This window comes from Hemicordylus capensis, chromosome 7 (assembly GCF_027244095.1).
Source record: "Hemicordylus capensis ecotype Gifberg chromosome 7, rHemCap1.1.pri, whole genome shotgun sequence".
Classification (NCBI taxonomy): Eukaryota; Metazoa; Chordata; class Lepidosauria; order Squamata; family Cordylidae; genus Hemicordylus; species Hemicordylus capensis.
This window is the reverse complement of record NC_069663.1, coordinates 5667579-5693474: the sequence shown is the minus strand read 5'-3', so window position 1 is coordinate 5693474 and position 25896 is coordinate 5667579. Positions and strand designations below refer to the sequence as shown.

The following is a 25896-nucleotide window of genomic DNA, read 5'->3' as shown; positions in this document are numbered from 1 at the left end:
TTATTACAGAGCACAGGAAGGAAGCAAATACGCATTCAAAACAGAAATGTGAAGAGCACAAGAGGAGGTCAAGGCCTTGTTCCTGCACAAATGGCATTTCATACTTGGCAGGACTTTTTAATCACTGGAATGGAATCACATGTCATATTTGGCTGTATTGGAGGCAGTCAGTGATGGTTTGTAAGCTTGCCAGGCCTTGCCAAGGCTGTGCTTTCCGGGCACTCGATTGGAAGGTGCAGCTTGCTCCCAGGATCCTGTGCTCAGCAAACCTCATTGCCGGCAAACCTCAAGTGGGCTCCTCTGGAGTGATCCAAGCCAATTGTCTGAGTGAGTGCTTCCAAGCAAGAGGCATTTGCATGGACCTGTAGCAGTGTAGCAGCGTCTCCCTCAGCCAAGAGGTGAGCTTGGGAGTCTGTGGGCACAAACGCTCCAAGGGAGATGAGAAGAAAAGAGGAACTCAGACACGACGGTATGTTTTTAACAAAAGGGGCAACTTTATTAATATACTTAAATAGGTTACAAGTCGTCACTTAACTTTCTAACTAAAGGAAACAAAACAGGACAGAATGGAGTAGGCAAAAAAACTTTCCATCTTGGCCAATCTGTTGGAAAGCCAAAAATTCCTACTCGGCCCCCAACAGGGCGACCAGCAAAGCCCATTCTGTCCCTGGGAGGGAGGGGGAGGGAGGGAGGGAAGGAGGGAAGGGAGGAAGCCCAGGGTCACACAGAAGAAGGGAATGGCAGGGCAAACAAAATTGGGGGGAGTCCCAGCCAGCCCTCACCCACCCCACCGCTCCTTGCAGGCATGTTCACGTGGTCTCCTCTTCTGGGGCGGATCGACTCCTCCAGCCTCCCAGCAGCAGCACATGCCTGCAAGAAGCACAAAGCAGCGTCAGTGGGGTTGCCCTGCTCCTCCTCCCTTTCCACTCTGGCAGCCCAGCAAGCGGGGATCGGGCAGTGGGCTGGGGGTTGATGGGGGGGCAAGCCAGAGAATTCGGGCTCCCGACTGTGCAGCCACAGCATGGAGCAGGAGGGAGAGGAGGATTCTCTGGCCTGCCACCGGGCAGCTCCAGGGGGCGCTACTGGGGCTGCAGGGGGGGCCCAGAGTCTCCCAGGCTCCTCTGCTGCTACACCGGTTTGGGAGGAAGGAGGAGGGAGCGGAGGGGGGAGTGAGGCGTGGCTGCGGGAGTGGAGGGGGGGAGGAGCACACCCTCGGCAGGGGAGGGGGCGGATGCCTGGATGGGGCTTCCCCTGCCAGGGGAAGCCAGGCCGCTGGGGAAGGGGAGAAAGGTGGAAGGAGGAGGGGGCGCTCCCTGGCCAGCTGGTGGGAATGGAGGGAGGCGGTGACTTTGCCCTCCTGCTGGGGCCACACAGCCTCCCCGGACCCAAGGGAAGCCCAAGAATGGTTCCAAAGGGCCATTTGGGGGCAAGGTGGTCCTGTAGCCTCCTCCCACTGCCTGCCAGCAGAAGCAAGGGGAGGGGCTTCTGCACCCCAGAGGCGGGGCTTCCTTGGGCCAGGGGAGTGGAGCCTGCTTCCCCCTCACTCCTCAGACAGAACTGCACTTCCCTGCTGGATGTCTTCTTGTGGACAGATCTTGTGTCCACGCGGTTGGAGGAGGTCTTCTGGGAGGCCCCTGCGCTGCACGGTCTTTCCTGAACCTCCCTTCAGCTGCTGATCTTCAAGGGGAGAGCACAGGGCTGTTGTTCCTGGAAAGAGAGAAGGACATTGGTTCAGAGATGGGGGGTCTTCTCACACTCTCCCCCATGACACCACCAAGCACCAGGGACTCCTGGCAGAATATTTGTGTCCTCATTTCCCAGAGGGAAGAGAGATCTTTCCTCTTTCCCTTTGGCTACTGGTACCACCAGACACAAGGGCCGAAGATGGCATTCCAACACAAGGGAGGGTTGCCCAGATTCCTGCCCACCCTTCCTGCAGCCCCAGCCCCCTCCCTAACCATCGGGGCCCCTTCAAGTGAAGCCCTGCCTTGGTCTACTCACCAGTCGGTCAGGTGGAGAGATCACCGTACTCTGGCGGGTGTCTCTTCTTCTTACAGCCCGCCCACAAGCGCCGAACGGCAGCCCGCAGCCCGTGCCGGGAGTGGAGGGAAAAGGCCTTCTTCACGATCTTCTCTGTCTTGCAGGCAACTCTCCCGACCTCGGGGTCATGGTCGCCAAGCAAGCTCTCCAGCGCTGGAGGGATGAAGGAGAAGGTTCAGAAATGGCATGAAGAGATCACCCCACCCTTGGCCAAGCCCCACCATTTCCACACCAAGAGGGCGCAAGTCCTGACTCTTTCTCCCCTGCACTCTGGGAAAGCCTACTGCTGAGCATCCCTGAGGATGCAAGCGGGACCTTCCATTTGAGGGGACAGGTGGCCCATTCCAGCTCTGTGGTCCCTAAATCTAGGCCTCTCCCCTCACAGAAACTTCCCCTTCCCACCCAGAAACCGGCACTTACCAGCATGGAAGGTCTCTATGTTCCCTTCAGTGAGGATGCTGCCCTTTTTGTGGACCAGGTGACCTAAAAAACAAGGGTGGAAGGAAATGGGACCACAGTTCAGGACACTGTGCATGGACAACCCGATCATTCAGGAGAGGAAGTCCTCCCCTCTCTGCTCCGTCTGGGACTGACAATTTGAGCCATTCCTCCAGGGTCTCTTATGTCACCTTGGGAGGAAATTAAGCCAAGAGACCTCGCTAACGCTCACTGGGCCAGTCCTCCTGGGGAGGGAACAGCTCCTGCCCCTCCACACCCTTCTGGCAGTGCCTTCCAAGAGAATGAACCTTTGCCCACCAAGACGACCCACTAAGGGAGACCCAAAAGTCTTGTTTCGCTTACCGATCAGCAGGGCAGCCGTTCTCCTCACTGAAGGCTGCTCGCTGCGGAAGAAGCCCAGGATCTTGGTGGCCTCCATCTCCACGGCGTCCTCTGTGCCGAGCTGCCGAATCTGGGATCAAGAGCAAAGACAAATCCCGAGTGAGCAAAGCATCGCCCAAAGGTCCTTGAGCCATTTGAGCCGAGGGATGGACAGGGAGGGGCTGCCCTTACCAGACGCTTGGCGATCTTGTGGAGCAGCTCCTGCAGGCTGTAAGAGTCCCGCGCCAGCAGCTTGCCCTCCAGGTGCCATAGGAGGGCTTCCGCCAGGAGGCTCAGATTGTCCTTCGCAGCCTGCCAAAAGAAAGATCGGAATGGGAGTGAAAAAGGCTGCCAAGGGATTCCAAGAAACCTCTTAGGGGGCTTCAAGGAGTAGGGCCTGGATAGGCCAAACCACAGCAGGACAGCTCGTGAATTCACCATCCTGTGAGGCTAACTCTGGGGTCTGCCACTGGGCGGCTGGACTTGGGGAAGCCTAAACACCTTCGTAGGGGTTGCAGGAAGAAGTGGGCTCTCACCTGTGCTACCTCCAGGTCCTCATCCTCCACATGAATCAGCACCGCGATGAGGGTCGTGATGTTCTCCTCTGTACCCTCATGATGGTGGTGGCGGTGCTGCAGGAGATCCAGGTGGCTCCTCATGGCTGCCCTTCGGATCTTAGCCTCCTCCTACAAAGAAGAACAGGGGTTGTTATTTGGGAGGAATTCCTCACCTTCATCACCATGCAGAAGAGCTTGCATGGGTCTCTAGGGGGTGTCTGGTTTCCCTTCTCCAACCCGTTCGGAACCTGCAGGTTGGCCGGCCCTCATAGAGCCGGGGCGGAGGGCTGGCATGTAAGTACTCACGTGGTGGAAGAGAGGGCGGCACAGGGCAGCCAGGACAGCATTCACCGTGGCCTGGTGTTCTGATGGACAGTGCCTCAGCCGCTCCATGAAGGCCAGGACCCCCAAAGTGGCTTCCAGACTGGAGGTCCTGAGCCCTCCCAGGATCCCGGCACTAAAATCCTGGGGTTTCTTCGCCTAGGGAGGGAAAAGGTGGATCCTTGAGAACACATGCTAGTCTACCCCCTGCTAAATGGACCACATAGCTGTCCATGTTTGATGCCGCTTGGCTTCCATCCAAGAGGGGTGAGAAGGCGGCATTGGAGCACGTGGGGAATCAGGGCTCCCACTGAGAGATGCATTCCCTTAAGGATTTCTCCTTCATCCTGTGGCAAGGGTTCCACAGGCTGAATCCTCCCAACTGGAAAAATCTTCCTGTCACACCTGGGGATGCCTAGGAGCACCAGCCTCAGGAAGGGCTCCCCAAAGAGAGGAGTCTCCATGTCTAGGGATGCTCCATGCCCAGGGATGTCACTCACCGCCTTCAGGGTGCCATAAATTTGGAGAAGACCCCTTTCGCTCAGGTAGCGGATGTTCTGGCTGGGGTGGACTAGCCACGCTACCAGGAGCGTCCAGGTCTTCTCTAAGGCAGCAAAGTCTTGGTCTTTCAGGAGCAGCTAAAAGAGGGAAAGGAGCAGAAGACCCATCAGCCCCTGGGGCCAAACCCTCCTCTCAGGGAAGCCCACCTGAGGAAAATGCTTCTCACCTCCACAAAGAAGGCCACCTCTGCGAGGGAATGCTCTTCTGGATCTTTATCGAGGCTGAAGAGGGAAGCCAGGTATGCCTTCAGCCTGGCCACTGTGGAGGATGGTGTCTTTAGGAGAGCCCTGCAACACACAAAGGCCCCTGCTGAGTCCTGGGCGGGAGGCCCAGAAAGAGCAGACCTGACCCAAACCACCCCAGCCCCCAGGCCTCCTGAGGAATCTCCTATTCACTCCTACTTACCTCACCAAGAGGGCCACACCCTGGAGGCAGCTCTGCGGAGAGCACAGGGATTCCCAGCAGGTCTTCTCTGGGGTCACCTGTGCCACCCTCTCCAGCAGGGTTCGGACAATCTGCGTGGTCTCCCTGCAGAGAAGAGAAGGTTGCTGTCACCACCATGTCAAGGGTGGAGGCAGTGGACAAGGGAGGGACTCCTTGTGGGGTGGCATAGTATCAAGGGTGGAGGGACTGAGTTGGACCATGGGAGGGAGACCACAGAGGTAAAGTGACTTTATCCACAGCTGGCTTTTTAACACTGCAGATGCATTTTAAGGCTCTCTGCAGAGCCAAGAGGGCTGCAAATTCTGGGCTCTCCTTTGTGTAGCTGAGGGAGGGGACATCTGTGCCAGAGTCACCCCAACAGGCCAGAAATGCTGCTCACCCATCAGAGTGGGACATGGGAGAAATGACCCTAGCCTGTCCTCCCAGAGTGCTGGAAGGAAGACTTGCTGGCCCCGCTTTCCCCACCGCCATGACTTACTCAGGAGGCAGGTAATGGCTGTCTCGGTTCCCGACTCCCTCGGTGGTGTTCTGCAGGCCGGTGAGGATCTTGTTGACCAGGCCCACCAGGAGTTCGGGGAACCTCTCCTGCACCTCACTGGCATACTCCACGCTCCGGATGACGTCCCCAATCTTCTTTGTTGCTCTCCCCTGCGAAGAAGAGGAGGGTCAGGCCTCAGCACACAGTCCGAGGGACGGTTATGGGTCAGGAGAATCCCCAGGGCCAGGCCAGTGCCATGGGTGTCTGCACCCACATCTGGGCCTGGAGGGTGCTGCCTTTGGCTCAGGGTGCATGAGGTCAACTGCAAGGGAAAGACATCCACAAGGGGAAAGGGCAAGTCCCCACCTCCCGTGTGAACAGTGTCTGCCATCCAAGCCGCCATCCTGTGTAGTGCAGAAAAGGAGGGGCAGATGGGTGGAGTCAAGTCATCCTTGGTTTGCGCCCCTTACCTCTCCCAGATGGACCGAGGAGAACCAATCTGGGGCCAGCTGTCCTCTTCTTTCCTCTTCGCCGATGTGCCTGAGAGAGGAGAGGAGAGAGAAAAGCTTCTCAAAGAACTGTCCTGTTGGAGATGGCAGCCAGCTGAAGAAGTACACGGGCACCCAAAGAGATGCTAAGCAAAGATCTCGCCTCCCTTGGGAGGTGGCTGGCAGGGGAACTTCATCAGGCCAGAGATCTCCCAAGTCCAGCCTTTCATTCCCCACTGAGAAGCCCTGGGAAGTGTTCAAAGGGGGCATCGAGACAGGAGCCCTCCCCTGCTCCTTCTCCCCAACACCCGCTCATGCCAACAGCATGGGGGTCTCAGAGCTCCCTCTGCTAACAGCCAGCAATAGACTTGCTGGTGTCTCTCTTGCACCGGCTGCCAATAGGCCTTCTTGGGTGAACTCCCCCTCCAGATTTCTCAGGGAGGAGGTAGGAGGAAACATCCCTCTATGGGGCTCAGACATGGGGGGGCTGCCCCTGTCCCCTGCAGCCTTCTGCTGGCTATGCTAAAATCCCCCCAGCTCCCTACTGGCTCCTCAGCTGAGACGAGGGTACCTACCTGGCCGAACTGGGGGTCAGCGGAGAGTCCCACACCTCGTCCTCGATGCTGCTGATGTCATGCATCGTGTCGTCCTCGTCCGTCGAGGAGCACTGGGGAGGAGAGAGAAAAGAAACGGGAGCGTTTCAGGGCTTGCGTTGACCTTGCGAGGCTTCTGAGAGGAACCAAGCCCAAGGGACGGTTGGGAAGACATCCGGCTCTAAAATAAGACCTGCCTCTTGGTAGAAAAGGCATTTGGCATCTCAGCCCAGAAGAGCCTTTCACCACATTTTTGCCCCCTTTCCAATGCCTCAGATGCATTTCCTCCCATCCCACCAATCACAATCCCTCCCATCCTGCAGCATCTAGAACTAGAACCATTCCATTTTCTGACTCCTGCTGGGGAACAGGGCACTCACACACACACACACACACACACACACACACACACAACACACAAACACACAAACACAACCTAGAGCCCGTTCACATGAAAAAATGGATGATGAAATGGATCATTTCTCACCTCCGCGGAGGACGAGTCTTCCACCGTGTAGGTGTTCTTCATCATCTTCTTGATGAGCCACTTCTTTGGCTTCTGGACTCTGAGAGGAGAAAGGAGAGACATGGCATAAGAACAGCAATGCATGCCCTGTGGATCAAGTGAAAGACACGTGTAGCCCAGAACCCAACAGTGGACAGCCAGATGCCTATTTAGTTGGTTGTGAACCACTTGAGACCTGGTTACATGTGGCATTAAAGTGTGTTTATTCAGAGAGAGAGAGAGAGAGAGAGAGAGAGAGATATCTCGAGATTCGGAGGTTCCTTGGCTGTCATGGGTTATAATCTTCAACTGGATTCTCCTCCATGAACATGTCTAATCAACCAAGGTTCCCAGGGAAGGTGATCCGCCTCTATGATCCCTGGAGCGGCCCTTCAGCTGAGAAAGGTACCTGGGGGAACTGGTGGCATAGTCCCCTTCCAACCCCTCTTCCTCCAAGCTGGCATGTGGAGTCTCGGCCCCCGGGAAGGAAGAACTCTGTGAAGGAGAGAAGGGCAAGAAATGGTTGCTATGGCCCTTGCATTGAGCTTCCTAGGCTTCAGCAGGGAAAAGGCCAGCCTTCCAGCGGTCATCACCAGGTGAGCTGAATGCAGGAAGTGGGCCGGAAGGGGATCGTCCCGTTCTGGACATAATTCTTCCCGCTTTCCTGATTTTCAACTTTCTTAAAAACCACTTTGGAGCCCAGGCATGCTGGCGGGGGCGGGCGGGAGAGATGGCAAAAGAGCTCCTCTCTCGTGCCCGCCTTCCTCGCAATGAGGTCGGTCGGGCTGATTTCAGGCCTTCGCGCACTCATGCAAATGGCAGAGGGGAAAGGCATCAACTCCCCCCACTCCAAGACATGCTGCGCTCCCTCACTCAGCTGGGGCCCTGATGGCTCTGGTGACTGGAAAAGACCACTTCCAGTCCACTTCATGCTTTCAGTCGGCTCCTTAGTGAGGACACTAAAGGCACGTGCAAAAACATGCCCAAACTGGGTCTCCTTTCCACTTTCTTTCCCATTTCTTTTCCCTTTTTCATTTAGTTCATTTCTCATTGGTTTGGTTTAGTTTGCTTATTGTTTTGTATTTTTATTCATTCTTCATTTATTTGTCACTGTTTTTCAATGGTTGCCATTAAAGCAACAGGATGCTCCACCTTTAACTGTGAGATCTCGACCAGAAGTCAAGGCCATAGCCACCATCTCCTTGCGGCCATATTCTTTAATCCTATCACCCCCACCGTGCCACCATTGTGATGAAGTGTTGTTAAGGGCATGGCTGTCCCTTTACCATAGCTTTAAGCAAACAACTGTCAGAAGATGGCCGCCCACCCGGCAGCATCAAAACTGGGGCCATTCCACATGCTCTCTACTCCTGGACAACACGGGGGACCCACACACCCAACCCATAGTTCTTCCGAGGGAGGGACTGGATGTTGAGGCTTCCTGACCTCTCCAAGGGATGGCTCTTGGTCAGCAGCGGTGTTTTGCAGCCTCCTCAACACGGTGCTTGGCCTCTGGACGCTAAGAAAAGAAAGAAAGAAGACACATGAGATCAGAACACGAGTGCTTAGAAAGAGCTCTGCTTGATGAGATGAATGAGGCATGCAGCCCAACACCCTGTTTCCAGGAGTGGACAGCCAGATGCCTGCAGGAAGCCCACGGGCTGGGCATGGAGACACCTGTCTCCATGGAATCAACCCTCCATGCTGCTCGGAGCTTCTGTCCACCCTTGGCTTCTTGCTAAACTAACCACCTCCACCCCCCAAAAAATTGCATGGGCTCCTAAGGAAGGTCCTCTACTTCCATGAGCCATGGAGCTGCCCCTCCAGGTGAGAAAAGAGTACCTCGGGGAACTGACAAAGCTCTCCACGTCCAGCTCCTGATCCCTAGTGTTGTCTTCTGGGATCTTGGCCTCTTGGATGTCAGGACTCTGCATATGAGACAAAGGTTTCCAATGAGTGTACTCACTCTGATCTTCCTAGGGCCTAGGATTCGTAGGGAGTTTTCCCCCTGACATTTTCTTTGAGTTCATTTTTATTTCTTTAAATTATTTTGATTTTTTTTAAAAAACAAAAAAAACTTATTAAAAAGAAACCATGTGTTCTAATTCTAACTGTGTTAGCTCAGCCTTTCCAAAGGGAGAGACAAGGTGGGCCCCTGAGTCCGGAGTGAGGGCCATCCCTCCTGCTGTGGGCTGTTTTTACCTGAGGGGACCAGGATTGTCTCTACAGAAATGCCTCTTCAGTCAAGAGACCTGGAGGATCTCTGCCAGGAAGACCCTCTCCTCTCCTGACCCGTCTCAGGGTCTTGGGAGCCGTTTGATGCCTCCAATCCAAAGCACACAAACCCAGAAAGGTGGCCATTGGAAGGAGAGGCAGAGGGTTGCAGAATCCTTCCCTAGCCACGACGTTCCCACTGTAATCCTCTGGCCAACATGCAGCAGCTGGATTTCCTCCCCTTTCAGGATCTGACCCCGCTCTGTCTCCTGACGGTGGAGATGCAATCTCCCCTCACCCCTCCACCAGCCCATCCACAAAAGCGACTGGAATCGTTTCCTGACCTCACAAGACCATTCGGTGTCCACGGTCTGGAGAAACCATCCATCCTCCTCAACCGTGAAGACACTGCAGGAAGAAATACAATGGCCTGAGTACCTCGGAAGAGCCTTGCTGGATCAGACCAAAGATGCATCTGTCCCAGCACTCTGCTTCCAATAGGGGACAGCCATCCGGCAGGCCTCCAGGAAGCTATCCTCTGTGCCCTTCAAGCTAGCGGACATCACCACCACATCTTGGAAGAGTGAATGCTTCTACGCAGGGGCGTAACTACCATGAGGCCGGGGGAGGCCGTCGCCTCGGGGCCCCACTGCCTTGAGGGGCCCCCCAGAGACACCTCCCATGACTCCCCATTGCCCCCTGCCCAGCCCCAAGACCCTTCAGCCCCTTGCCCTGTTTGCCCTCCCTCCTGCTGGTCCTCCTGGTCGGCCATCCAAGCAGCAGGCAAGCTGCTTTTCTCCCGGGCGCCTCTCAGCTGATCGGCGGCTGGGCGGGGCTTCCAGGGAGGCCTCCGTGTAGGCCTCCGTGAAGCCTGAATTCGAGTAGGCTGGCCAGCCCCAGGAAGAAGGCTGGCAGTCAGAGTGGCCACTCCAGTTCTCTGCAGCAGACCCTCTTCTTCCCAGGCCAGACAGCTCAGCCGTGGCCAGGTAGAAGGTGGATTCCTTTTGGTGGTCACACCCCGCCCCCCGCCCCCTATATCCAGGTAGGGATCTGCTTGCCATAGGGCTTGGATGGGGGGTGGGGAGACTGAGAAGTCTCTGAATATTTCATGGAAGACTGATTGGAAAATTTGCTGGCTTAAAAAAAACCTCTAAAAAGTCCTATAAGTGGCTTGTTTCATGGCAGGAAATTACAAAAACTTCTGGAACAAATTTATTTATGTCTTCATTCATTCATTCATAAATACACTTCTGTTCAAATTGTTTTGCAACCCAGGTCTGAGTGAGAACTGAGACATGAGTGAGAACTGTGACGCATGTGTTGTGCTTTTATATTTTTCCCCCTTAGGGTCAATCTGGCCCACATGTGAATGCAGCACCTCCATTCCAGAGGAGATGTGTGTTAAAGGGCTTTCAAAGCCTCTTGTGAAAAACCTCCTGGAATCAAACTGGACTGAATTTGTTCAGAATTCTGAGAAAACAAACATAGGCTCACCCTGCATGGTTGAAAGTCTCCTTTGCTAATCTGCAGTAACGGGCCCATTTGAATCATTAGTGTTTCTAGTGTGTTCTAGGCATTAAAAGTAGCACAAAGATATAGTATTCAATGTATATCACTATATATTGTGAAGTGTGTGTGTATTCAGTGAAATGTATTTCTTGGCAGCATACATATTTTGAAATATCAGACTTAAATCCTTGGAAGCCTGGGGTGTGTGGAAGCCCTGGACTTGGGGGGGGGGGCATTTTAAAATCTCTTCTCAGGGCCCACTCCAACCTTGCTACGCCCCTGAGCGCATTTGGCTCCGTTCTTAGAGCTCTACTTCGAAAACGGAGCACAATGCAGAGAGCTTCATGATTGAAAAGGGAGCTGCATCTGCTATCCACAGAGCCACCACCGGGTATTACTTGCTAGCAGACTGGAAGTCGCTTAGATGAACTTCAAGCTCAAATCCTTGGTTTTGCAAATACACCACATGAAAAAGGAATTTTTGACTTGGAAATAGTTGTGCCTGAAAGGTATCCATTTGAGCCTCCAAAGATGCACTTCCTGACTCCTTTAAAAAATTTTTTTACTCCCATATAATTCTTCTCTCCTCATTTGCTCAATTTTGTACATCTGTTTTTTGTATGTTTTGAATGAGGACAGAAATGTGAGAATAAAAGCCCCCTGCTTACGGGGCAAAGAGGCACCTTTTTCTCTTTGTAAACCGCCCCGAGGCATTTTTGGAAGGGCGCTATAGAAATTGAATTATTATTATTATTATTATTATTATTATTATTATTATTATTATTATTACTACTACTACTACTACTACTACTACTACTATTATTATTAAAAATTTCTGGGCGGGGGGGCCCATTTAAGAATCTTGTCTCAGGGCCCACTCCAACCTAGTTATGCCCCTGCTTCTACAGAATGTATGAAGACATCGTTTTTGTCTGCCCTGCACCTCTTGCCAGTCAGCAGCACTGGATCCATCCCAGATCCAGGCTGGCAGGGGGACAGAAAACCTTCCCTACACAAAAGTTCAAGAAGAAACTCTACCTCCTCGGGGAACTGATGGCATGTGCGTCTTCCAGGATCTCGTTCCCAGTGTTGACGGTCTGAATCCTGGAGCCATCCGAGAATGACTTCTGTGGATGAGAATGGAGAGAGGAACGGGAGCTCTGGTGCCCACTTGACCTTTGCAGGGCATCTGGGGTCCAAACATCAACCCTCCTTCAAGAGGTCCTTCTTAACAGAGGAGCTTAAAGCAGGAGGTGGCTCCTTAGCACCTCAAAACCATGTCTACCAAGGTGTAACGGCTCAGAGAGGAAACCAAACCCAAGAATCTACTGAACCTCAGAAACCAGCTTTCCGCTTATTCCTGGGCAGTCGGGTGAGATCATGGCTATTACACAACATTTGGAGTGGCAGGATCCCGAAGAAGAGTCAGGCCTCCTGCTACATGGGACACTATGGTTTCTTTAATGGTACCTTTAATTAAGGAAAGCCTAGCTAAGTTCTTCTCTTTGCTGGGCAGAGCTATTGGCCACTTGATGCTGCAGACCCGTGTTTTGAGGCCCTTTTCAATGACACCAGAAAGTGGGCCATGAGGAGCCAAGAAGTGGCAGTGGGGGAAGAATGCACCATCTACCCCAAAGAAGACTTTCCCACTCTAGTTCCCCTCCAGACTGCTCCCTTCCTGGATGTGTTTTCTGCTTGGTAGTCCAGAACAAAATCAAAGTCTAGAACCCTGGGGGAGGGAGTGATTTGGGGCAGGAGAGCGGAATGAAGTAGCGAGGTTGGAAGATAGGTAGACACACCCCTCTTCCCTTTCAGCACTTCCCATCCCAAAAGTTCCCATGATGCTTCCTCCATAGCGAGGGTCTCCAACCTTTGCCTGAGTCACTTGTAGTTGAGCCCGGATTGTCACTCATCCCACCCACCCAAGTCACTGCTACTACCACTGCAAATATCAAGGCATATGGCTTTTCCAGACAAGTTCTCAAAGCATCCCTTCAACTTGCTAAGACTGAATCTCTACCACACGCCCTCTATTCTAGCTCGAAATGGGGTCTCTCCCACCCCCTCCCAGCGCTGCCATGTACAGACTGGGTTTTCATCCCTTACCAGTGACCATTTGCTTGTTTTGGCCACGGAGCACTCTTCATATATCTCCTGTGGCTGGAAGTCACTGAGAGGGAAAAAGGACAAAAGACACAAGTGAGTGAGTGAGTGTGTCAAAGGAAACCAGAGTAGCCAGTTTCCAGCAGTGGGCAGGGGTGAAGGCAAGAACCCTCCAAGCTCCTTGCAACATAAAGGTGACTTTCTTTATTTTATTTTATTTTATTTTATTTTATTTTTTTATTTATATACCCTCCCCGCTCTCAACAACATAAAGGGCTTTCTTTCTTTCTTTCTTTCTTTCTTTCTTTCTTTCTTTCTTTCTTTCTTTCTTTCTTTCTTTCCTGATTCATTCATTCATTGGATTTATATATATTTATATACTGCCTAATTTAAAAACCTCTAAAACAGCTCAGCTCCCTTGGTTGGGGTTTGGAGAGCGGCTACTGGTCAGAGTAGAGCAATGGTCTGACTCAGCATCACCTGTTCCGAGGGGCTGCCACGACCCCCTCCTCTGCCCCCCAGAGGGGCTTCCATCACTCCCCATCTCAACTGCTCCCTTTGCCCTGCAACCACTCAAGGAGGCACCAGCAGATCCAGCCCTGAAGGAGCAGCCAGCCACACCCTGGCTCCAGCCTCACGCTCTGGGTGCTGCAGGGCTCACCTGGAATCCAGGGCCTGAGAAATAGTGGGCCAGGCACACCAGCCCATGGAGCCCCAGAGCCCTTCAGTCCTCAGAGAGCAGACTAGGGGACCGATCCCCCCACCCCACCCATCCTCCTTTGAAACCCTAGGGAGCAAAATGTGCATGAGAACCCTCCCTGGCCTCCTGTGCCTGAACCCCTGGATCCTCTCCCAGAACCCAGCTAGCTCAGACGGATCGGCTCTTCTCCTTTGGAACTCCCTTTGCCTGCCCCTGCTCTCATTCCTTTCTGTCTTTCCCACATTCCAATAGTCAGAACTTAGACTGGGTGCCCCTTGCAAACTGGGACCTCTTGCGGGGTTGGGCTTATTAATGTTGGGGGTCATGACTTCTATGGCAGAGTATTCAGGAGCTAATTTTCTCCCATTACAGCAGAAGTCAACAGGGTCTCCGGGGCAACAGCTTGTCCATGATAAGCAGGGAGATTCACACAAGGTTAAACTAATCTGCTTTATTCAGAAGAAGATGCTGAGAGGAAAAGACCTCTATCTGACTTCTGGCTACGTGTTGGTCAGAGAGAGACCTGTCGTGGTCATCAGGGTTACTGGTGCCAAAGGCCGATGGCATCTGGAGCTGGATCTCCAACAATGAAACCCTGGCAGGGGCCATGTTTCTTGAGAGGATCCCAAGTGGTCCTGAAATCCAAGGTGCCATAAATCAAGAATGGGCCCAGATAACCCAGGAGGAGCAGGAGGACGTACCTGAGAGGAGCCACAGGAGTTGCCTCATCAAGGCTGCCCACGCCGCGTAGTGAGGGGCATCCTTCTCCCATGTCCTGTCAAGGAGAGAGGAGAGCAGGATTGAGGATGTGCTGGGCCAGTTCACACCCACCGGGGTCATTCCTAAGCAGCCAGTGGGGACTCCCACCCTAGATTTCTCATCAAACCGCTTTGAGAACTTGGGTGGTCTTTCCCCCACATTGGACCTCTTTGGGGCAGGGTGGTGAACCCTCCCTCTAAACCCCCTGCCGGAGGCCATGTTCAGCGCTCCCACATGGCCCCAAATGGACCAAATTTGGCGTGAGCCGCAGGGGAGACAGGTTGCTCTCCCCCTGCTAAATATCAGAGTATGACCACTTTGAAGGGGTCTCTTGGCTCAGTTAGCTGAACTCCCTGGGCCCCGTGGTTGGCATGGGGCACCACCAGCAGGCAGGGTTGCCAACTCTCTCACTAATCCTGCTCCTGTGACTTCAGCAGAAGGCTGGCATGCAGATATCAAGCTGGTGATGCATTTCCCATCTCTTTGGGCTAAGCTGGTCAAGCTTTTGCTCAGAGCAGAGGAGCCAGGCCACATCAAGAGGGGGCAATTCCCTTCTTCCATAGAACCTGCGACTCCCCCTTGGCAGAAATGGCCCTTTCGGTCCTCCCTCCATCCCCCTCCTCAACATTTCATTTCTTTTACTGAAGAATGACCAGTGTTGTTTTCTTCACTCCCTCATATGGCCATCCTGCCCCTCTGAAGGGGGAAGCTGCAGGGATCTCGGAAAGACCAGGAACCCCTTCCCTTCCTCTGTGCAGGTGGCTCCACTCTGCAGTTCCTCGCTGGATGAGGTCCTGGAGGAGGGAGGGGGCTGATGGGACTCTGACCCATCGATGGGGGGCTGCTACTCCATGAAGACCCCGTGAAGATGGTCTGGGCCAGTCCCTTCCTGCCCTACAAGGTCAGCCCAGAGGGGCCAGGACAGTCTCACTTCCTAAATGTCTCCACCTTGACCCAAATCCAACCCCTGGGGGTCTCCCCACCCCCACCCCCTTCATCGAGAGGGGGCAATTCCCATCCTCCACATAAGTGTCACTTGGCAGATCTTGCCATTTCTATCTTCCCTCCAACCTCCTCCACAACATTTCATTTCTTTTATATCCTACTTTTAGTTTAAAAATATCAAAGAGGCTTACAAGCAATAAAACTTGTATTATTTCATTCTAAGCTACTGAGGAAGAAGCCTTTCAAAACAAGGTCATCATCACCATCAATCCAAAGCGGGAGGGAGGGAGGGAGGGAGGGAGGGAGAGCGCCTCTCTGCAGGGGTGTTGCTTGAGACTTAAAATTTTCCCGAGCCTGACCCCTTTTATTTATTTATTTATTTATTTATTTCATTTATATACCGCCCTTCCGAAATGGCTCAGGGCGGTTTACAATTAAAACAGAAAACATTAAAAACAATTAAAACAGAGATACAAATATAAATACCAATTTAAAACAACTTAAAAAACAATTAAACTATCAAAACAATTAAAACCCTGAAAACCAGGTATTAAAACAATTAAAACTGATTAAAAACCCTGAAAGGCCAGGCTCTCTTGAAGGACAGTAAAGAATCAAGATTACGAATTTCCGCTGGGAGTGCATTCCACAGTCCAGGAGCAGCTACAGAGAAGGCCCGCCTTTGAGTCATCACCAAACGAACCGGTGACAACTGGAGATGGACCTCCCCAGATGACCTTAATGTGCGGTGGGGATCATATAAAAGAAGGCGCTCTCTAAAAGATCTTGGACCCAAGCCGTTCAGAGCTTTAAAGGTAATAACCAGAACTTTGTATTTTGCCCGGGAAAAAATTGGCAGCCAGTGTAACTGTTTTAAAACAGGCTTTTGAGCATCCAATCCAGGCATCTCCATCTCCCAAGAATGACAAATATTTTTTTAAAGCCACCTAATGGCGAAGCAGGGAAGCAACTTGCCTAGAGAGCAAGAGGCTGTTGGTTCGAATCCCTTCTGGTGTGTTTCCCAAACAATGGTAAACTCCTATATCGGGCAGCAGCAATCAAGGAAGGTGCTGAAAGGCCTCATCTCAGACTGCACAGGAGATGGCAATGGTCAACCCCTCCTGTATTCTAGCAAAGATAACCACAGGGCTCTGTGGGCACCAGGAGTCGACACTGACCAACAGCACAATCTTTCCTGTCCTTTAATATGGCCATCCTGCCCCACTGAAGGGGGAAGCTGCAGGGATCTCGGAGAGGCCAGGAGCTCCTTCCCTTCCTCTGTGCAGGTGGCTCCACTCTGCACTTCCTCTCTGGATGAGGTCCTGGAGGAGGGAGGGGGCTGACAAAGCTCTGACCCATCGAAGGGGGGCTGCTGCTCCATAAAGACCCTGTGAAGATGGGCTGGGCCAGTCCCTTCCTGCCCACCAGGGTCAGCCCAAAGGGGCCAGGACAGTCTCACTTCCTAAATGTCTCCACCTTGACCCAAATCCAACCCCTGGGGGTCTCCCCCCACCCCCTTCAACAAGAGGGGGCAATTCCCATCCTCTACAGAACCGGCAACTCCCACTTGGCAGAATTCGCCATTTCTATCCTCCTTCCTCCCCCCCCCCCACATTCCATTAAATTGATATCTTCCTTTTAATTTAAAAATAATGAAGTGGCTAACAAACAATAGAACTCATATAATCCCATGCAAAGCTACAGAGGAAGAAGCCTTCCAAAAAATGGAGGTCATCACCATCTATCCAAAGAGGAAGAGAGAGGGGGAGCCTCGCTGCAGTGGTGTTGCTGGATGCTGAAAGTGCTCCCGAGTTTGGGCTCTTTTCACCATCCATTCCAGTCATGCTCAAATACCAAGAAGGACCAGTGTTATGTTCTTCAAGTCCCTCATATGGCCATCCTGCCCCTCTGAAGGGGGAAGCTGCAGGGAGCACGGAGAGGCCAGGAACTCTTTCCCCTGTTCTGTGCGGGTGGCTCCACTTTGTGCTTTCTCGCTGGAAGAGGTCCTGGAGGAGGGAGGGGGCTGGCGGAGCTCTGAGCCATCCATGGGGGGGCTGGTGCTCCATGAAGACCTTGTGAAGGTGCGCTGGGCCAGTTCGTTCACGCCCACCTTGTTCAGCCCAAAGGGGCCAGGACAGTGTTGCTTCCTAAATGTCTCCACCTGGACCCAAATCCAACCCCTCTGGGTCTCACCTACCCCCACCAAACATTGAACCTATTTGGGGCAGGACAGTGGACACTCACTCTGGACTCCTTGCCCGAGGCCATTTTCTGCACTCCCTCACGGCCAAAATGGGATGGAAATTGGCCGTGAGCAGCAGGAGAGGCCAGAAAGTCTTCCTTTCAACGGTCGAGTCCAGAGAGTTTGATGGCAACAGTGGAACCTCCAGCCCCATCAGGATCCGTTGCAACCGGTAAACACACCCAGCCAGGGACTCCCCCCTCCAGCAACCGCCATGTTTGAATGTACACAAGGATGGTGGAACTCCCAGGCCCAGTGGTGGGCACGAGGAACCAGTAGGCTGGGTTGCCAACTCTTTACCTGGTCCTGCTCCTGTGACTTCAGCAGATGCCTGACATGCAGGTCTTAAGCTGGTGAAACAGTTTCCCATTTCTTTGGGCTAGGAATGGCTTCACCTGCTCAATCTGCTCAAGCTTTTGCTCAAAGCAGAGGAGCCAGGCTACATCAAGAGGGGGCAATTCTCATCCTCCACATAAGTGCCACTTGGCAGATCCTGCCATTTCTATCTTCCCTCCATCCCCCCCCCCACCTCAACATTTCATTTCTTTTACCCAAGAAAGGCCAGTGTTGTTTTCTTCACTCCCTAATATGGCCATCCTGCCCCTCTGAAGGGGGGAACTGCAGAGAGCTCAGAGAGGCCAGGAACCCCTTCCCTTCCTCTGTGCAGGTGGCTCCACTCTGCACGTTCCTCGCTGGATGTGGTCCTGGAGGAGGGAGGGGGCTGATGGAGCTCTGAGCCATCCATGGAGGGCTGCTGCTCCATGAGGATACCGTGAAGGTGAACTGGGCCACTCCCTTCCTGCCCTACAAGGTCAGCCCAGAGGGGCCAGGACAGTGTCGCTTCCTAAATGTCTCCACCTGGACCCAAATCCAACCCCTGGGGGTCTCCCCCGCCCAAAAAACATTGAAACTATTTGGGGCAGGGCGGTGGACACTCACTCTGGACTCCTTGCCTGAGGCCATGTTCTGCGCTCCCTTCACGATCCAAATTGGATGGAAATTTGCTGTTAGCAGCAGGAGAGGCCAGAAAGTCTTCCTGCCAACGGTCGAGTCCAGAGAGACTGAAGGCAGCAGCGGAACCTCCAGCCCCATCAGGATCCGTCACGACCGGTAAACACTCCCGGCTTGGACCCCCCCCCCAGCAACCGCCATGTTTGAATGTACACAAGGATGGCGGAACTCCCATGCCCAATGCTGGCCACGAGGCACCAGCAAGCAGGGTTGCCAACTCTCTACCTGCTCCTGCTCTTATGCTTTTAGAGGAAACCTGGCATATAGAAATTAAACCGATGAAGATTTCCCCATCTCTTCATTTCCATTGCAGCAAAAGCTTCATCTGCTTAATTTTGGACTGTCAAGCTCTTTTTCAAGGCACAGGAGCCAGGCTAGCAAAAAGGTTGGCAACCCTGCAGGAAAAAGACTGAAGTCCATCCCTGATCACACATGGAGGGGGACAACAGTGATGTGAATTTGGTTCGTCCCTGGGTCCGCCTTTTAGCCAATCAAACAGACACAGTGGGAATCTCTTTTGAGGTGTTTATTGCTACTGCAGATTAGCAAGGTATCCAGTGGGCTTTGGCTCTGCACTGAATACAAATTGGTTATAGGTGCATCTTACATTTATACAAACAATCTGAATGATGCTGACACCCTAGACATAGTATACGTGGCAATAAAATGGTGGGCTAAGTATCTAGTACGCATGCGAATGATTCATTCTTCATCTGGTGATTACTCCTTATTTGGTTACATCCTGTTTTCTTAATTGTAAGCAAAGAACAGTGAGAATCCTGTGAGAACCAAGTTTCCTTAGATACAATTTAGTGGAGAGAGATAACGACGTTGATCATGAGAGGCTGTGATGGGCCTGAGCTGGGCTGGGGTTACTTTTAGTCAGACTGAGGTTTTCTAAGTAAAATGGAGTTACTTTGGTTTTCTAAAAGACATCAATTCCCCCCTGAAACACTGGATCATCCTGAATCTTCAGGATATATGGGCTTGTAAAGGTACAGCTGTATGTATGGGTCTTACATTATGGCAAGGTTGAAAGGTTCTCATAAACATTTGGATTCAAGCTAGAATGCATTATAAGCAGCAACATGTGATTATCAATAAAAGGAAAATACATACTATAATTAGAATTATCTTCTTTGCCCATAACTCAATAGGCTCTCCATATTAGTTAAATGAAAGTCCTAACTGTTTGGAAATATTAATAATAGCTCTTTCTAACACATCAACTCCTAATCTTGGAAATATAGTTCTGTGTTTTGTGTAGCTAAAGGATTTGGGACATATAGGTGCTGAATGGGCTGTACATATGGCAATAAAACTAGATACATTGCATATAATATCCTAGAGCTACAAACATAATTAGTATAATTCTGATTTGATATAGATAAAAAGTTTTAGACATAGCAGCAAGGTTTACATATAAAGATCATATAACTTATAGCAAGCAACATTGTTTTTATCCCAAATAAAGTATCAATAACAGTCTTCCATTGTGGAACCAGGTGCTTATGGTGATTAATGGATTATCAGCTTGTGGAAAGCGATAGCAATGACAAGTCATGAACAATCACTTTGCTTAAATACAAGTGTCTACAAACTTAGCAGGTAAATCTTGGGCTAGCTTAATGTCTTAGAGCACAAAGGGACCAGTAACTTGGGGATAGGTGCAGACTTGCAGGTAAATGCTCTGGGAAATGACCGGAGAGCAAGCATGTGAGGTCCATGTCCTTACAGCACAGGAGATAGCAAGGTTTTCAACATAATGATAGCACATAGTCACTACAAGAAAGTAATATAAGAAAGTGGTGTAAATCATCAACTCCCACCCCCCTTAGTGTCCTCTAGAGTCTGTCATGGCCAAAAAGGAAGCCATGGAGAGCTTTAGAACTGTGATCTGGCTGCTCACAGTTACAGTGGCAATTGTCTGCACAAGGAAACACCATCCCCATGATGGCCAGCACTTCTGTGATCAGCAGCATGTATGACCCCCTGAATATAAATATTTGTAGTAGTTGTAGTAGCAGCAGCAGCAGTATAGTATATAAATGTGCTAAAATAAATAAATAAATATGTATGTAATATTTATATTAAACATATGAAAATAACAAAATATGAAATATGAGAAAGAAAGAAAGAAAGAAAGAAAGAAAGAAAGAAAGAAAGAAAGAAAGAAAGAATTAGTTTGTGAGGAGATACAGTGATGAGGAAGCCACTTAATTGTGCAGCAGAGAAATGAGTTGATTATCAAGCCAGATGTTGGCGGTTCAAATCCCCGCAATTATGTTTTCCCTATATAGGAAGATGCTGAAAGGCATCATCTCATACTTCAGAGGAGGCAATGGTCAACCCCTCCTGTATTCTACCCAAGACAACCACAGGGCTCTGTGGTCACCGGGAGTCAAAACCGACTTCACGGCACACTTTGCCTTTACAGTGATGAGGACAAGTTTCCAGAGGATAGAAAGCAGGGGTGTGAGAGCTGGCTGGGTTCAAGCCGGCTTGGCTTGACAGGTCCAGGGTCAAACTTGGCTGGTCTTGTGTGTTCAAATGGGCACAAAATGGCCGGGATGGGTACACTCAAATCCAGTTCAAATTTGAACCAAGCCTGCATAACTCGTTTTGTGTACATCCCTAGTAGAAAGTTTGAAAACAACAGTTTATGGAGAGGAAAGGCATAGACAGGTGATGATTCAGCACTTTAATCAGATTCCCTCCTCCTAGTTCTTACGTGACTGTGTGAGAGTGAGACCTGCATGTAGAGAGACTGATCTGCCACTGCCATGTCTAGTTTGGCTCCCAGTCAGACCATTGGTCCAGCTAGCCCAGAACTCCCTGCTCTGACTGGCAGCGGCTCTCCAAGATCCCAGGGGATGGGGCCGTAGCTCAGTGCTACAGTATATGCAGAAGGTCCCAAGTTCTGTCCCTGGCAGCATCTCCAGAGAGAGCTGAGAAAGACTCCTGCCTGCAACCTTGAAGAGCCGCTGCCAGTCAGTGTAGCTAGATGGACCAATGGTCTCACCTGGTATAAGGCAGCTTCCTATGTTCCCAGTCCACTAGGCGGTCATCATGCATCTCATCATGTAGCATCTAGGGCAGTGGTTCCCCAACCAGGGTTCCTCCAGATTTTGCTGAACTACAACTCCCATCACCCCCCAGCCACAATAAATTGTAGCTGGGAATGTCCACTGGTCTAGGGAAGGTACTAAAACAAATGACAGGGAATGCCCACTGAAACGCCCTGGTTCCCTCCAAATGGCCATGGGAATGCATGGGATTTCCGAATGGCCGTTGGGAACCACTGCATTCCAGAGGGCATTCCCTGTCATTTGTTTTAGGATGCCCTGACAGTAGCTCACCATAGGACTTGCACACTGACGGTCCCAGGTTCAATCCCTGGAAACAGCTTCCTGTTGGAGTTCCAGTATATCGACCTTCTGCACTGACTATACTAATGACCATTAGGGGAATTGGGAGTAGAGGTAGCTAGTGAGGGTCTCCTTACCTGTCCCTGCTTGCCTCTACTCTATGGCCCCTGCCTTGACTCCTCAGGTACTTCCTGTGCTGCATCAGCACTCTTCCTTTCCTCCTAGAGAGAAGATGGACACATCTCTCCCTCCCTCCCTCCCTCTTCATTACGTGGCTGATAGATAGGATAGGTCTTTCCTATCTCAAAAGTACCTAACCAATAAACCCATTTAGTTTAGATTGCACGACAATCTCCATGTGTATTCTTAAGGTAACTGCAACAGCGAAACTCTGCCCTACTCTGGAGTAACTGGAGTGGGCAGCTCCCTCGTGGTGCTTTGCTAAATAATTAAAAACTCTTAACACTCCCAGCATGGCTGGGAAAGGATCGTGCCTGAATCCTGGGAGAGCCACTGCCGGTGGAGTGAGCCAGAGACCTTCTCCACGCAAAGCCTGTGCTCGTCCGCTGAGCAAAGGGCTTGCTGACTCGCTGGATCAGGATGCGGCTCAGAGGCAGGTGAGGACGCTGAGGTGGACATGAGTCAGTCAAAGGCCGGGGCTGGGCCAAAGGTAACAGCCGCTTCCTCGAGTGACCCAGAAAGCCAGCTGAGTGCAAGAGAGCAAGAATTCGTCATGTGAGGTCATGGCAGTGATGAAACCAAGCACAGAGCAAGATTAAGGAGGGTGTGGGGCCTGAGCTAATCCATCAGCCAGGCCCACCCATTTTGGCCATCAGCCTGGCTCTGTGGTTGCCAGGAGTCAACTCTGACTTGACGAGGGCGCAACCAAAGATTTGCTACCCCAGGGACAAGGGTAAGGGGGCTTGGTGGGGAGGAAAGCTTCATTCCGTTTTTTACCTTTAAAAAATATTGCTGTGCAGAGGCAGAGGCTCCGTCCACCTCCTAAACCATCACAGGAGGTGAGGTCGGGCACTGGAGGATGGCGGGGAGAGAGCTCTATATTCAAGCCCCCTTGCAAATGACACAGAGTGGGCGATGAAATTGCTGGTCTTGTAGGAGGAGAGCTGGTCTGGTGGTAGCAAGCATGACGTGTCCCCTGAGCTAAGCAGGGTCTGCCCTGGTTGCATATGAATGGGAGACTCGAAGTGTGAGCACTGGAAGAGATTCCCCTCAGGGGATGGAGCTGCTCTGGGAAGAGCATCTAGGTTCCAAGTTCCCTCTCTGGCTTCTTCAAGATAGGGCTGAGAAAGATTCCTGCCTGCAACCTTGGAGAAGCCACTGCCAGTCTGTGAAGACAATACTGAGATAGATGGACCAGTAGTCTGACTCAGTAGAAGGCAACTTTCTATGTTTCTGTGTTCAGTGTTTCTCTTCCATAGGATCCTATGGGGTTTGGGTTCTACCCTTGTACTTGTACCCTTAGCTAAGCAGGAGTGTGAGCATTGTAAGATATTCCCCTCAGAGGATAGAGCCGCTCTGGGAAGAGTATCTAGGTTCCAAGTTCCCTCCCTGGCAGCATCTCCAAGATAGGGCTGAGAGAGATTCCTGCCTGCAACCTTGGAGAAGCTGCTGCCAATCTCCTGTGATAGTTTAGGAGGCGGGTGAAGCCTCTGCTGCTACACAGCATCATTTTTAAAGGTTGGGGGGGGGGAGAATTAAGTTCCCCTCCAAGATGCTTCTCCCCAAGATTTGGTGCCATAGGCAGTTGGCCTATACTGCCTATGCGGTAACCCACCATTGGGCACAACTTTACTTCACCATCTCAGGGGACAAATGCTCCTAGTGATCCCCCTGAGATGAAGAATGGGTGATGGTATTGCTGCACTGACAGCTTTCTCTGTCTCAGCATCACCCTGCTTCTTTATCCCTACCCCCAAACCCTCAGGGTAAAATTGCACTCATTTCTGCACGGAGCAAAGGGTCAAGGTAACAATGAACAACGTGTTGTCCTCTCTCCATGGAGTGGACTTTGGAGGACAGTCCTGCCCATTTCCATTTCCATTCGTCTAAGAACATTGATGAAATTTTGAATGAGCTTTTGTGTTTTTAAAAAACTTCTAAAAACTTTCAGAACTCCATTGCAAATGTGGCCACAGCAGGCTCAATGGTCAGGACAATCAAAGCATGAGCACACACTGGTGGAGAGCTGGTCTTGTGGTAGCAATCATGATTTGTCCCCTTTGCTAAGCAGGGTCTATCCTGGTTTTCATTTGGATGGGAGACTACATGTGAGCATTGTAGGATTTGGGGGCCGCTCTGGGAAGAGCATCTGCATGCTTGCATGCAAAAGGTTCCAAGTTCCCTCTGTAGCTTCTCCAAGACAGGACTGAGAGAGACTCCTGCCTGCAATCTTGGGGAAGCCACTGCCAATCTGGGTAGACAATACTGAGCTAGATGGACCAATGATCTGACTCGGTAGAAAGCAGCTTCCTATGTCCCTATGAAAGCTAAAGTCATGCAATGCTATTACCTATTTTCCTTCTCTAGACCTTGTCCCAAATCTCAATGAGCATTCGCCCCCGCCCCTAGATATTCAGTGGGCAAACATGGTCCTCCAGCTGCTATTGAACTACAACTCCCATCGTTCCCAGCCACAATGTATTGTAGCTGGTGGAGCTGGGAGTTGTAGTTCAACAACAGCTGGAGGACCGAGTCTGCTTAGCCCAATCCCAGACGGTACCAATCACCCCAGCCAGCTCATGTACTAATACAGGAGATTGGTGATCATCAGAACTCTCAATGGTTTATTTTTATTTTTATTTTTAAGCAGCTCTGAGAGCTCCAATTTTGATCAAAGTGGCAGCATTGGGTGTTGTGCATTCTGCTGTCCCACTCTTTTGAACCAGGAGGTGGTGCTCTTAGATCCAGCTTTCTTGTGTAGGGTTAGGCAGTGGCCGTAGCCAGGGTGCTTTCCAGATTAGGCCCTGCAATGGGGTCACATCGTATCGCAGAAGTTGGTTGCCACACTTCCTGTGTTGTGATACCACCGTCCCTACGTGGACAGCAGGGTGCCATTCACATTTCCAATGCCTTGTTTCAAATTTAATCACTATGCTATAGTGCTATGGAGTTGCATATCCAGTGTTAAAAAGTTGCTGTTTTTTCGGGTTGTTAGTTTCCGTGAGCCTGCTCCCCCTGCTGTTTACATTTTGAATGCGACTTGCCTGAACGGAGGCATTTTGCTGCTGTTGAGCAGCTAGCCTGGAAAGCGCCCAGGAGTGCCTTTGGGTTGCCAGCTGCAGCCTTTCTTGGAAAAAGAAGATCCAACCACAATTGTTAGATATGATTGAATTGTGTAGTGACTCTGTAGATAGGTTTCACTCTAATGGGGTATGTTGAATCTGCCAAACTGTTGTATCTGCTATCTTTACTTGGTATGTTTGTTGCTCCAGGAAAATGCTTTGTTAAGAGCTCTGTGTCTGCCTGGAGTTGTGAATACTACACAATGAGGTGATTCACACAATCAAAAACTGTGTCCTACCCAGGATTAGGAGCTGTGTGTGCTCCCAATTTTCGGTTGTGTGGAAGCAGGGGAAGAGGAAAACTTGGGTAGCTATTCCTCCAACCTTGATTCCACACAATCACTTCTATCCAGGTTTTCCCTGCTACTTTGCTTCCACACAACCGAAAACTGGGAGCACACACAGAGCTCCCAAAACGGGGTAGAACACAGTTTTTGATTGTGTAAATGACCTCAAGATCTTGCAACCATGAGGCAGGTCTCACGATCAGTGAGACCCACTTTGTCCAGTGTAGCAGGGAGAGCAGGCTAAGCCCGCTCTCCCCACAGATGAGCAGGGCGGCAGCCCTGGGCAGCCGGATCGGCCTCCCACATGACTGCCAGCTCTGTGATGGAGCCGGGGGGACACGACTGGGATGATTGGGGGCCGTGCGGCCGCTGGAAGCTCCAGTATGCCCTGTGCGGGCATGCAGGGCATACTGGAGAGACCCCCGAGCCGGGAGGCTGCTTTTGAGCCTCCCGGTTGGGGGTCTCCTCATGAGTAGCCATGGTGCGGAGCTGCACCCCGGCTACTCATGATTTAAAAAACCGGGTTTGCGGAGCGCTGGCTACTTAAGCCGGCTAACCGGCTAACCGCTTGTAAGCCACCAGGCTCGCCTGCGAGCTCGGTGGTTTACACGAGCAGCAAAAATCGGGCTAGGCTCTCCTCGCCCGATTTT

The 25896-nt window shown here is 51.5% G+C and overlaps 1 protein-coding gene across 3 annotated transcripts in view; it reads right to left on the bottom strand.

Moving 5' to 3' along the window:
* Positions 1-472: 472 nt before the first annotated feature.
* The window catches only part of LOC128332777 (uncharacterized), a 162693-nt gene continuing 137269 nt past the window's right edge, over positions 473-25896 (bottom strand). For 2 of the 3 annotated variants that reach the window (XM_053267499.1, XM_053267500.1), the window contains exons 4-18: positions 7216-7301; positions 6789-6867; positions 6284-6375; positions 5691-5760; positions 5221-5390; positions 4704-4826; positions 4465-4585; positions 4238-4375; positions 3723-3896; positions 3396-3545; positions 3052-3171; positions 2842-2950; positions 2461-2523; positions 2002-2193; positions 473-1707 (exon numbers count right to left, since the gene is read on the bottom strand). In XM_053267499.1, the coding sequence (XP_053123474.1) occupies positions 2009-2193; positions 2461-2523; positions 2842-2950; positions 3052-3171; positions 3396-3545; positions 3723-3896; positions 4238-4375; positions 4465-4585; positions 4704-4826; positions 5221-5390; positions 5691-5760; positions 6284-6375; positions 6789-6833 (1560 nt within the window). In that variant the 5' untranslated portion in view covers positions 6834-6867; positions 7216-7301 and the 3' untranslated portion in view covers positions 473-1707; positions 2002-2008. Of the gene's footprint in view, positions 1708-2001; positions 2194-2460; positions 2524-2841; positions 2951-3051; positions 3172-3395; positions 3546-3722; positions 3897-4237; positions 4376-4464; positions 4586-4703; positions 4827-5220; positions 5391-5690; positions 5761-6283; positions 6376-6788; positions 6868-7215; positions 7302-8252; positions 8326-8648; positions 8735-9364; positions 9429-9751; positions 9998-25896 lie in introns of those variants that run through there. The other variant, XM_053267498.1, reaches the window with a different exon arrangement.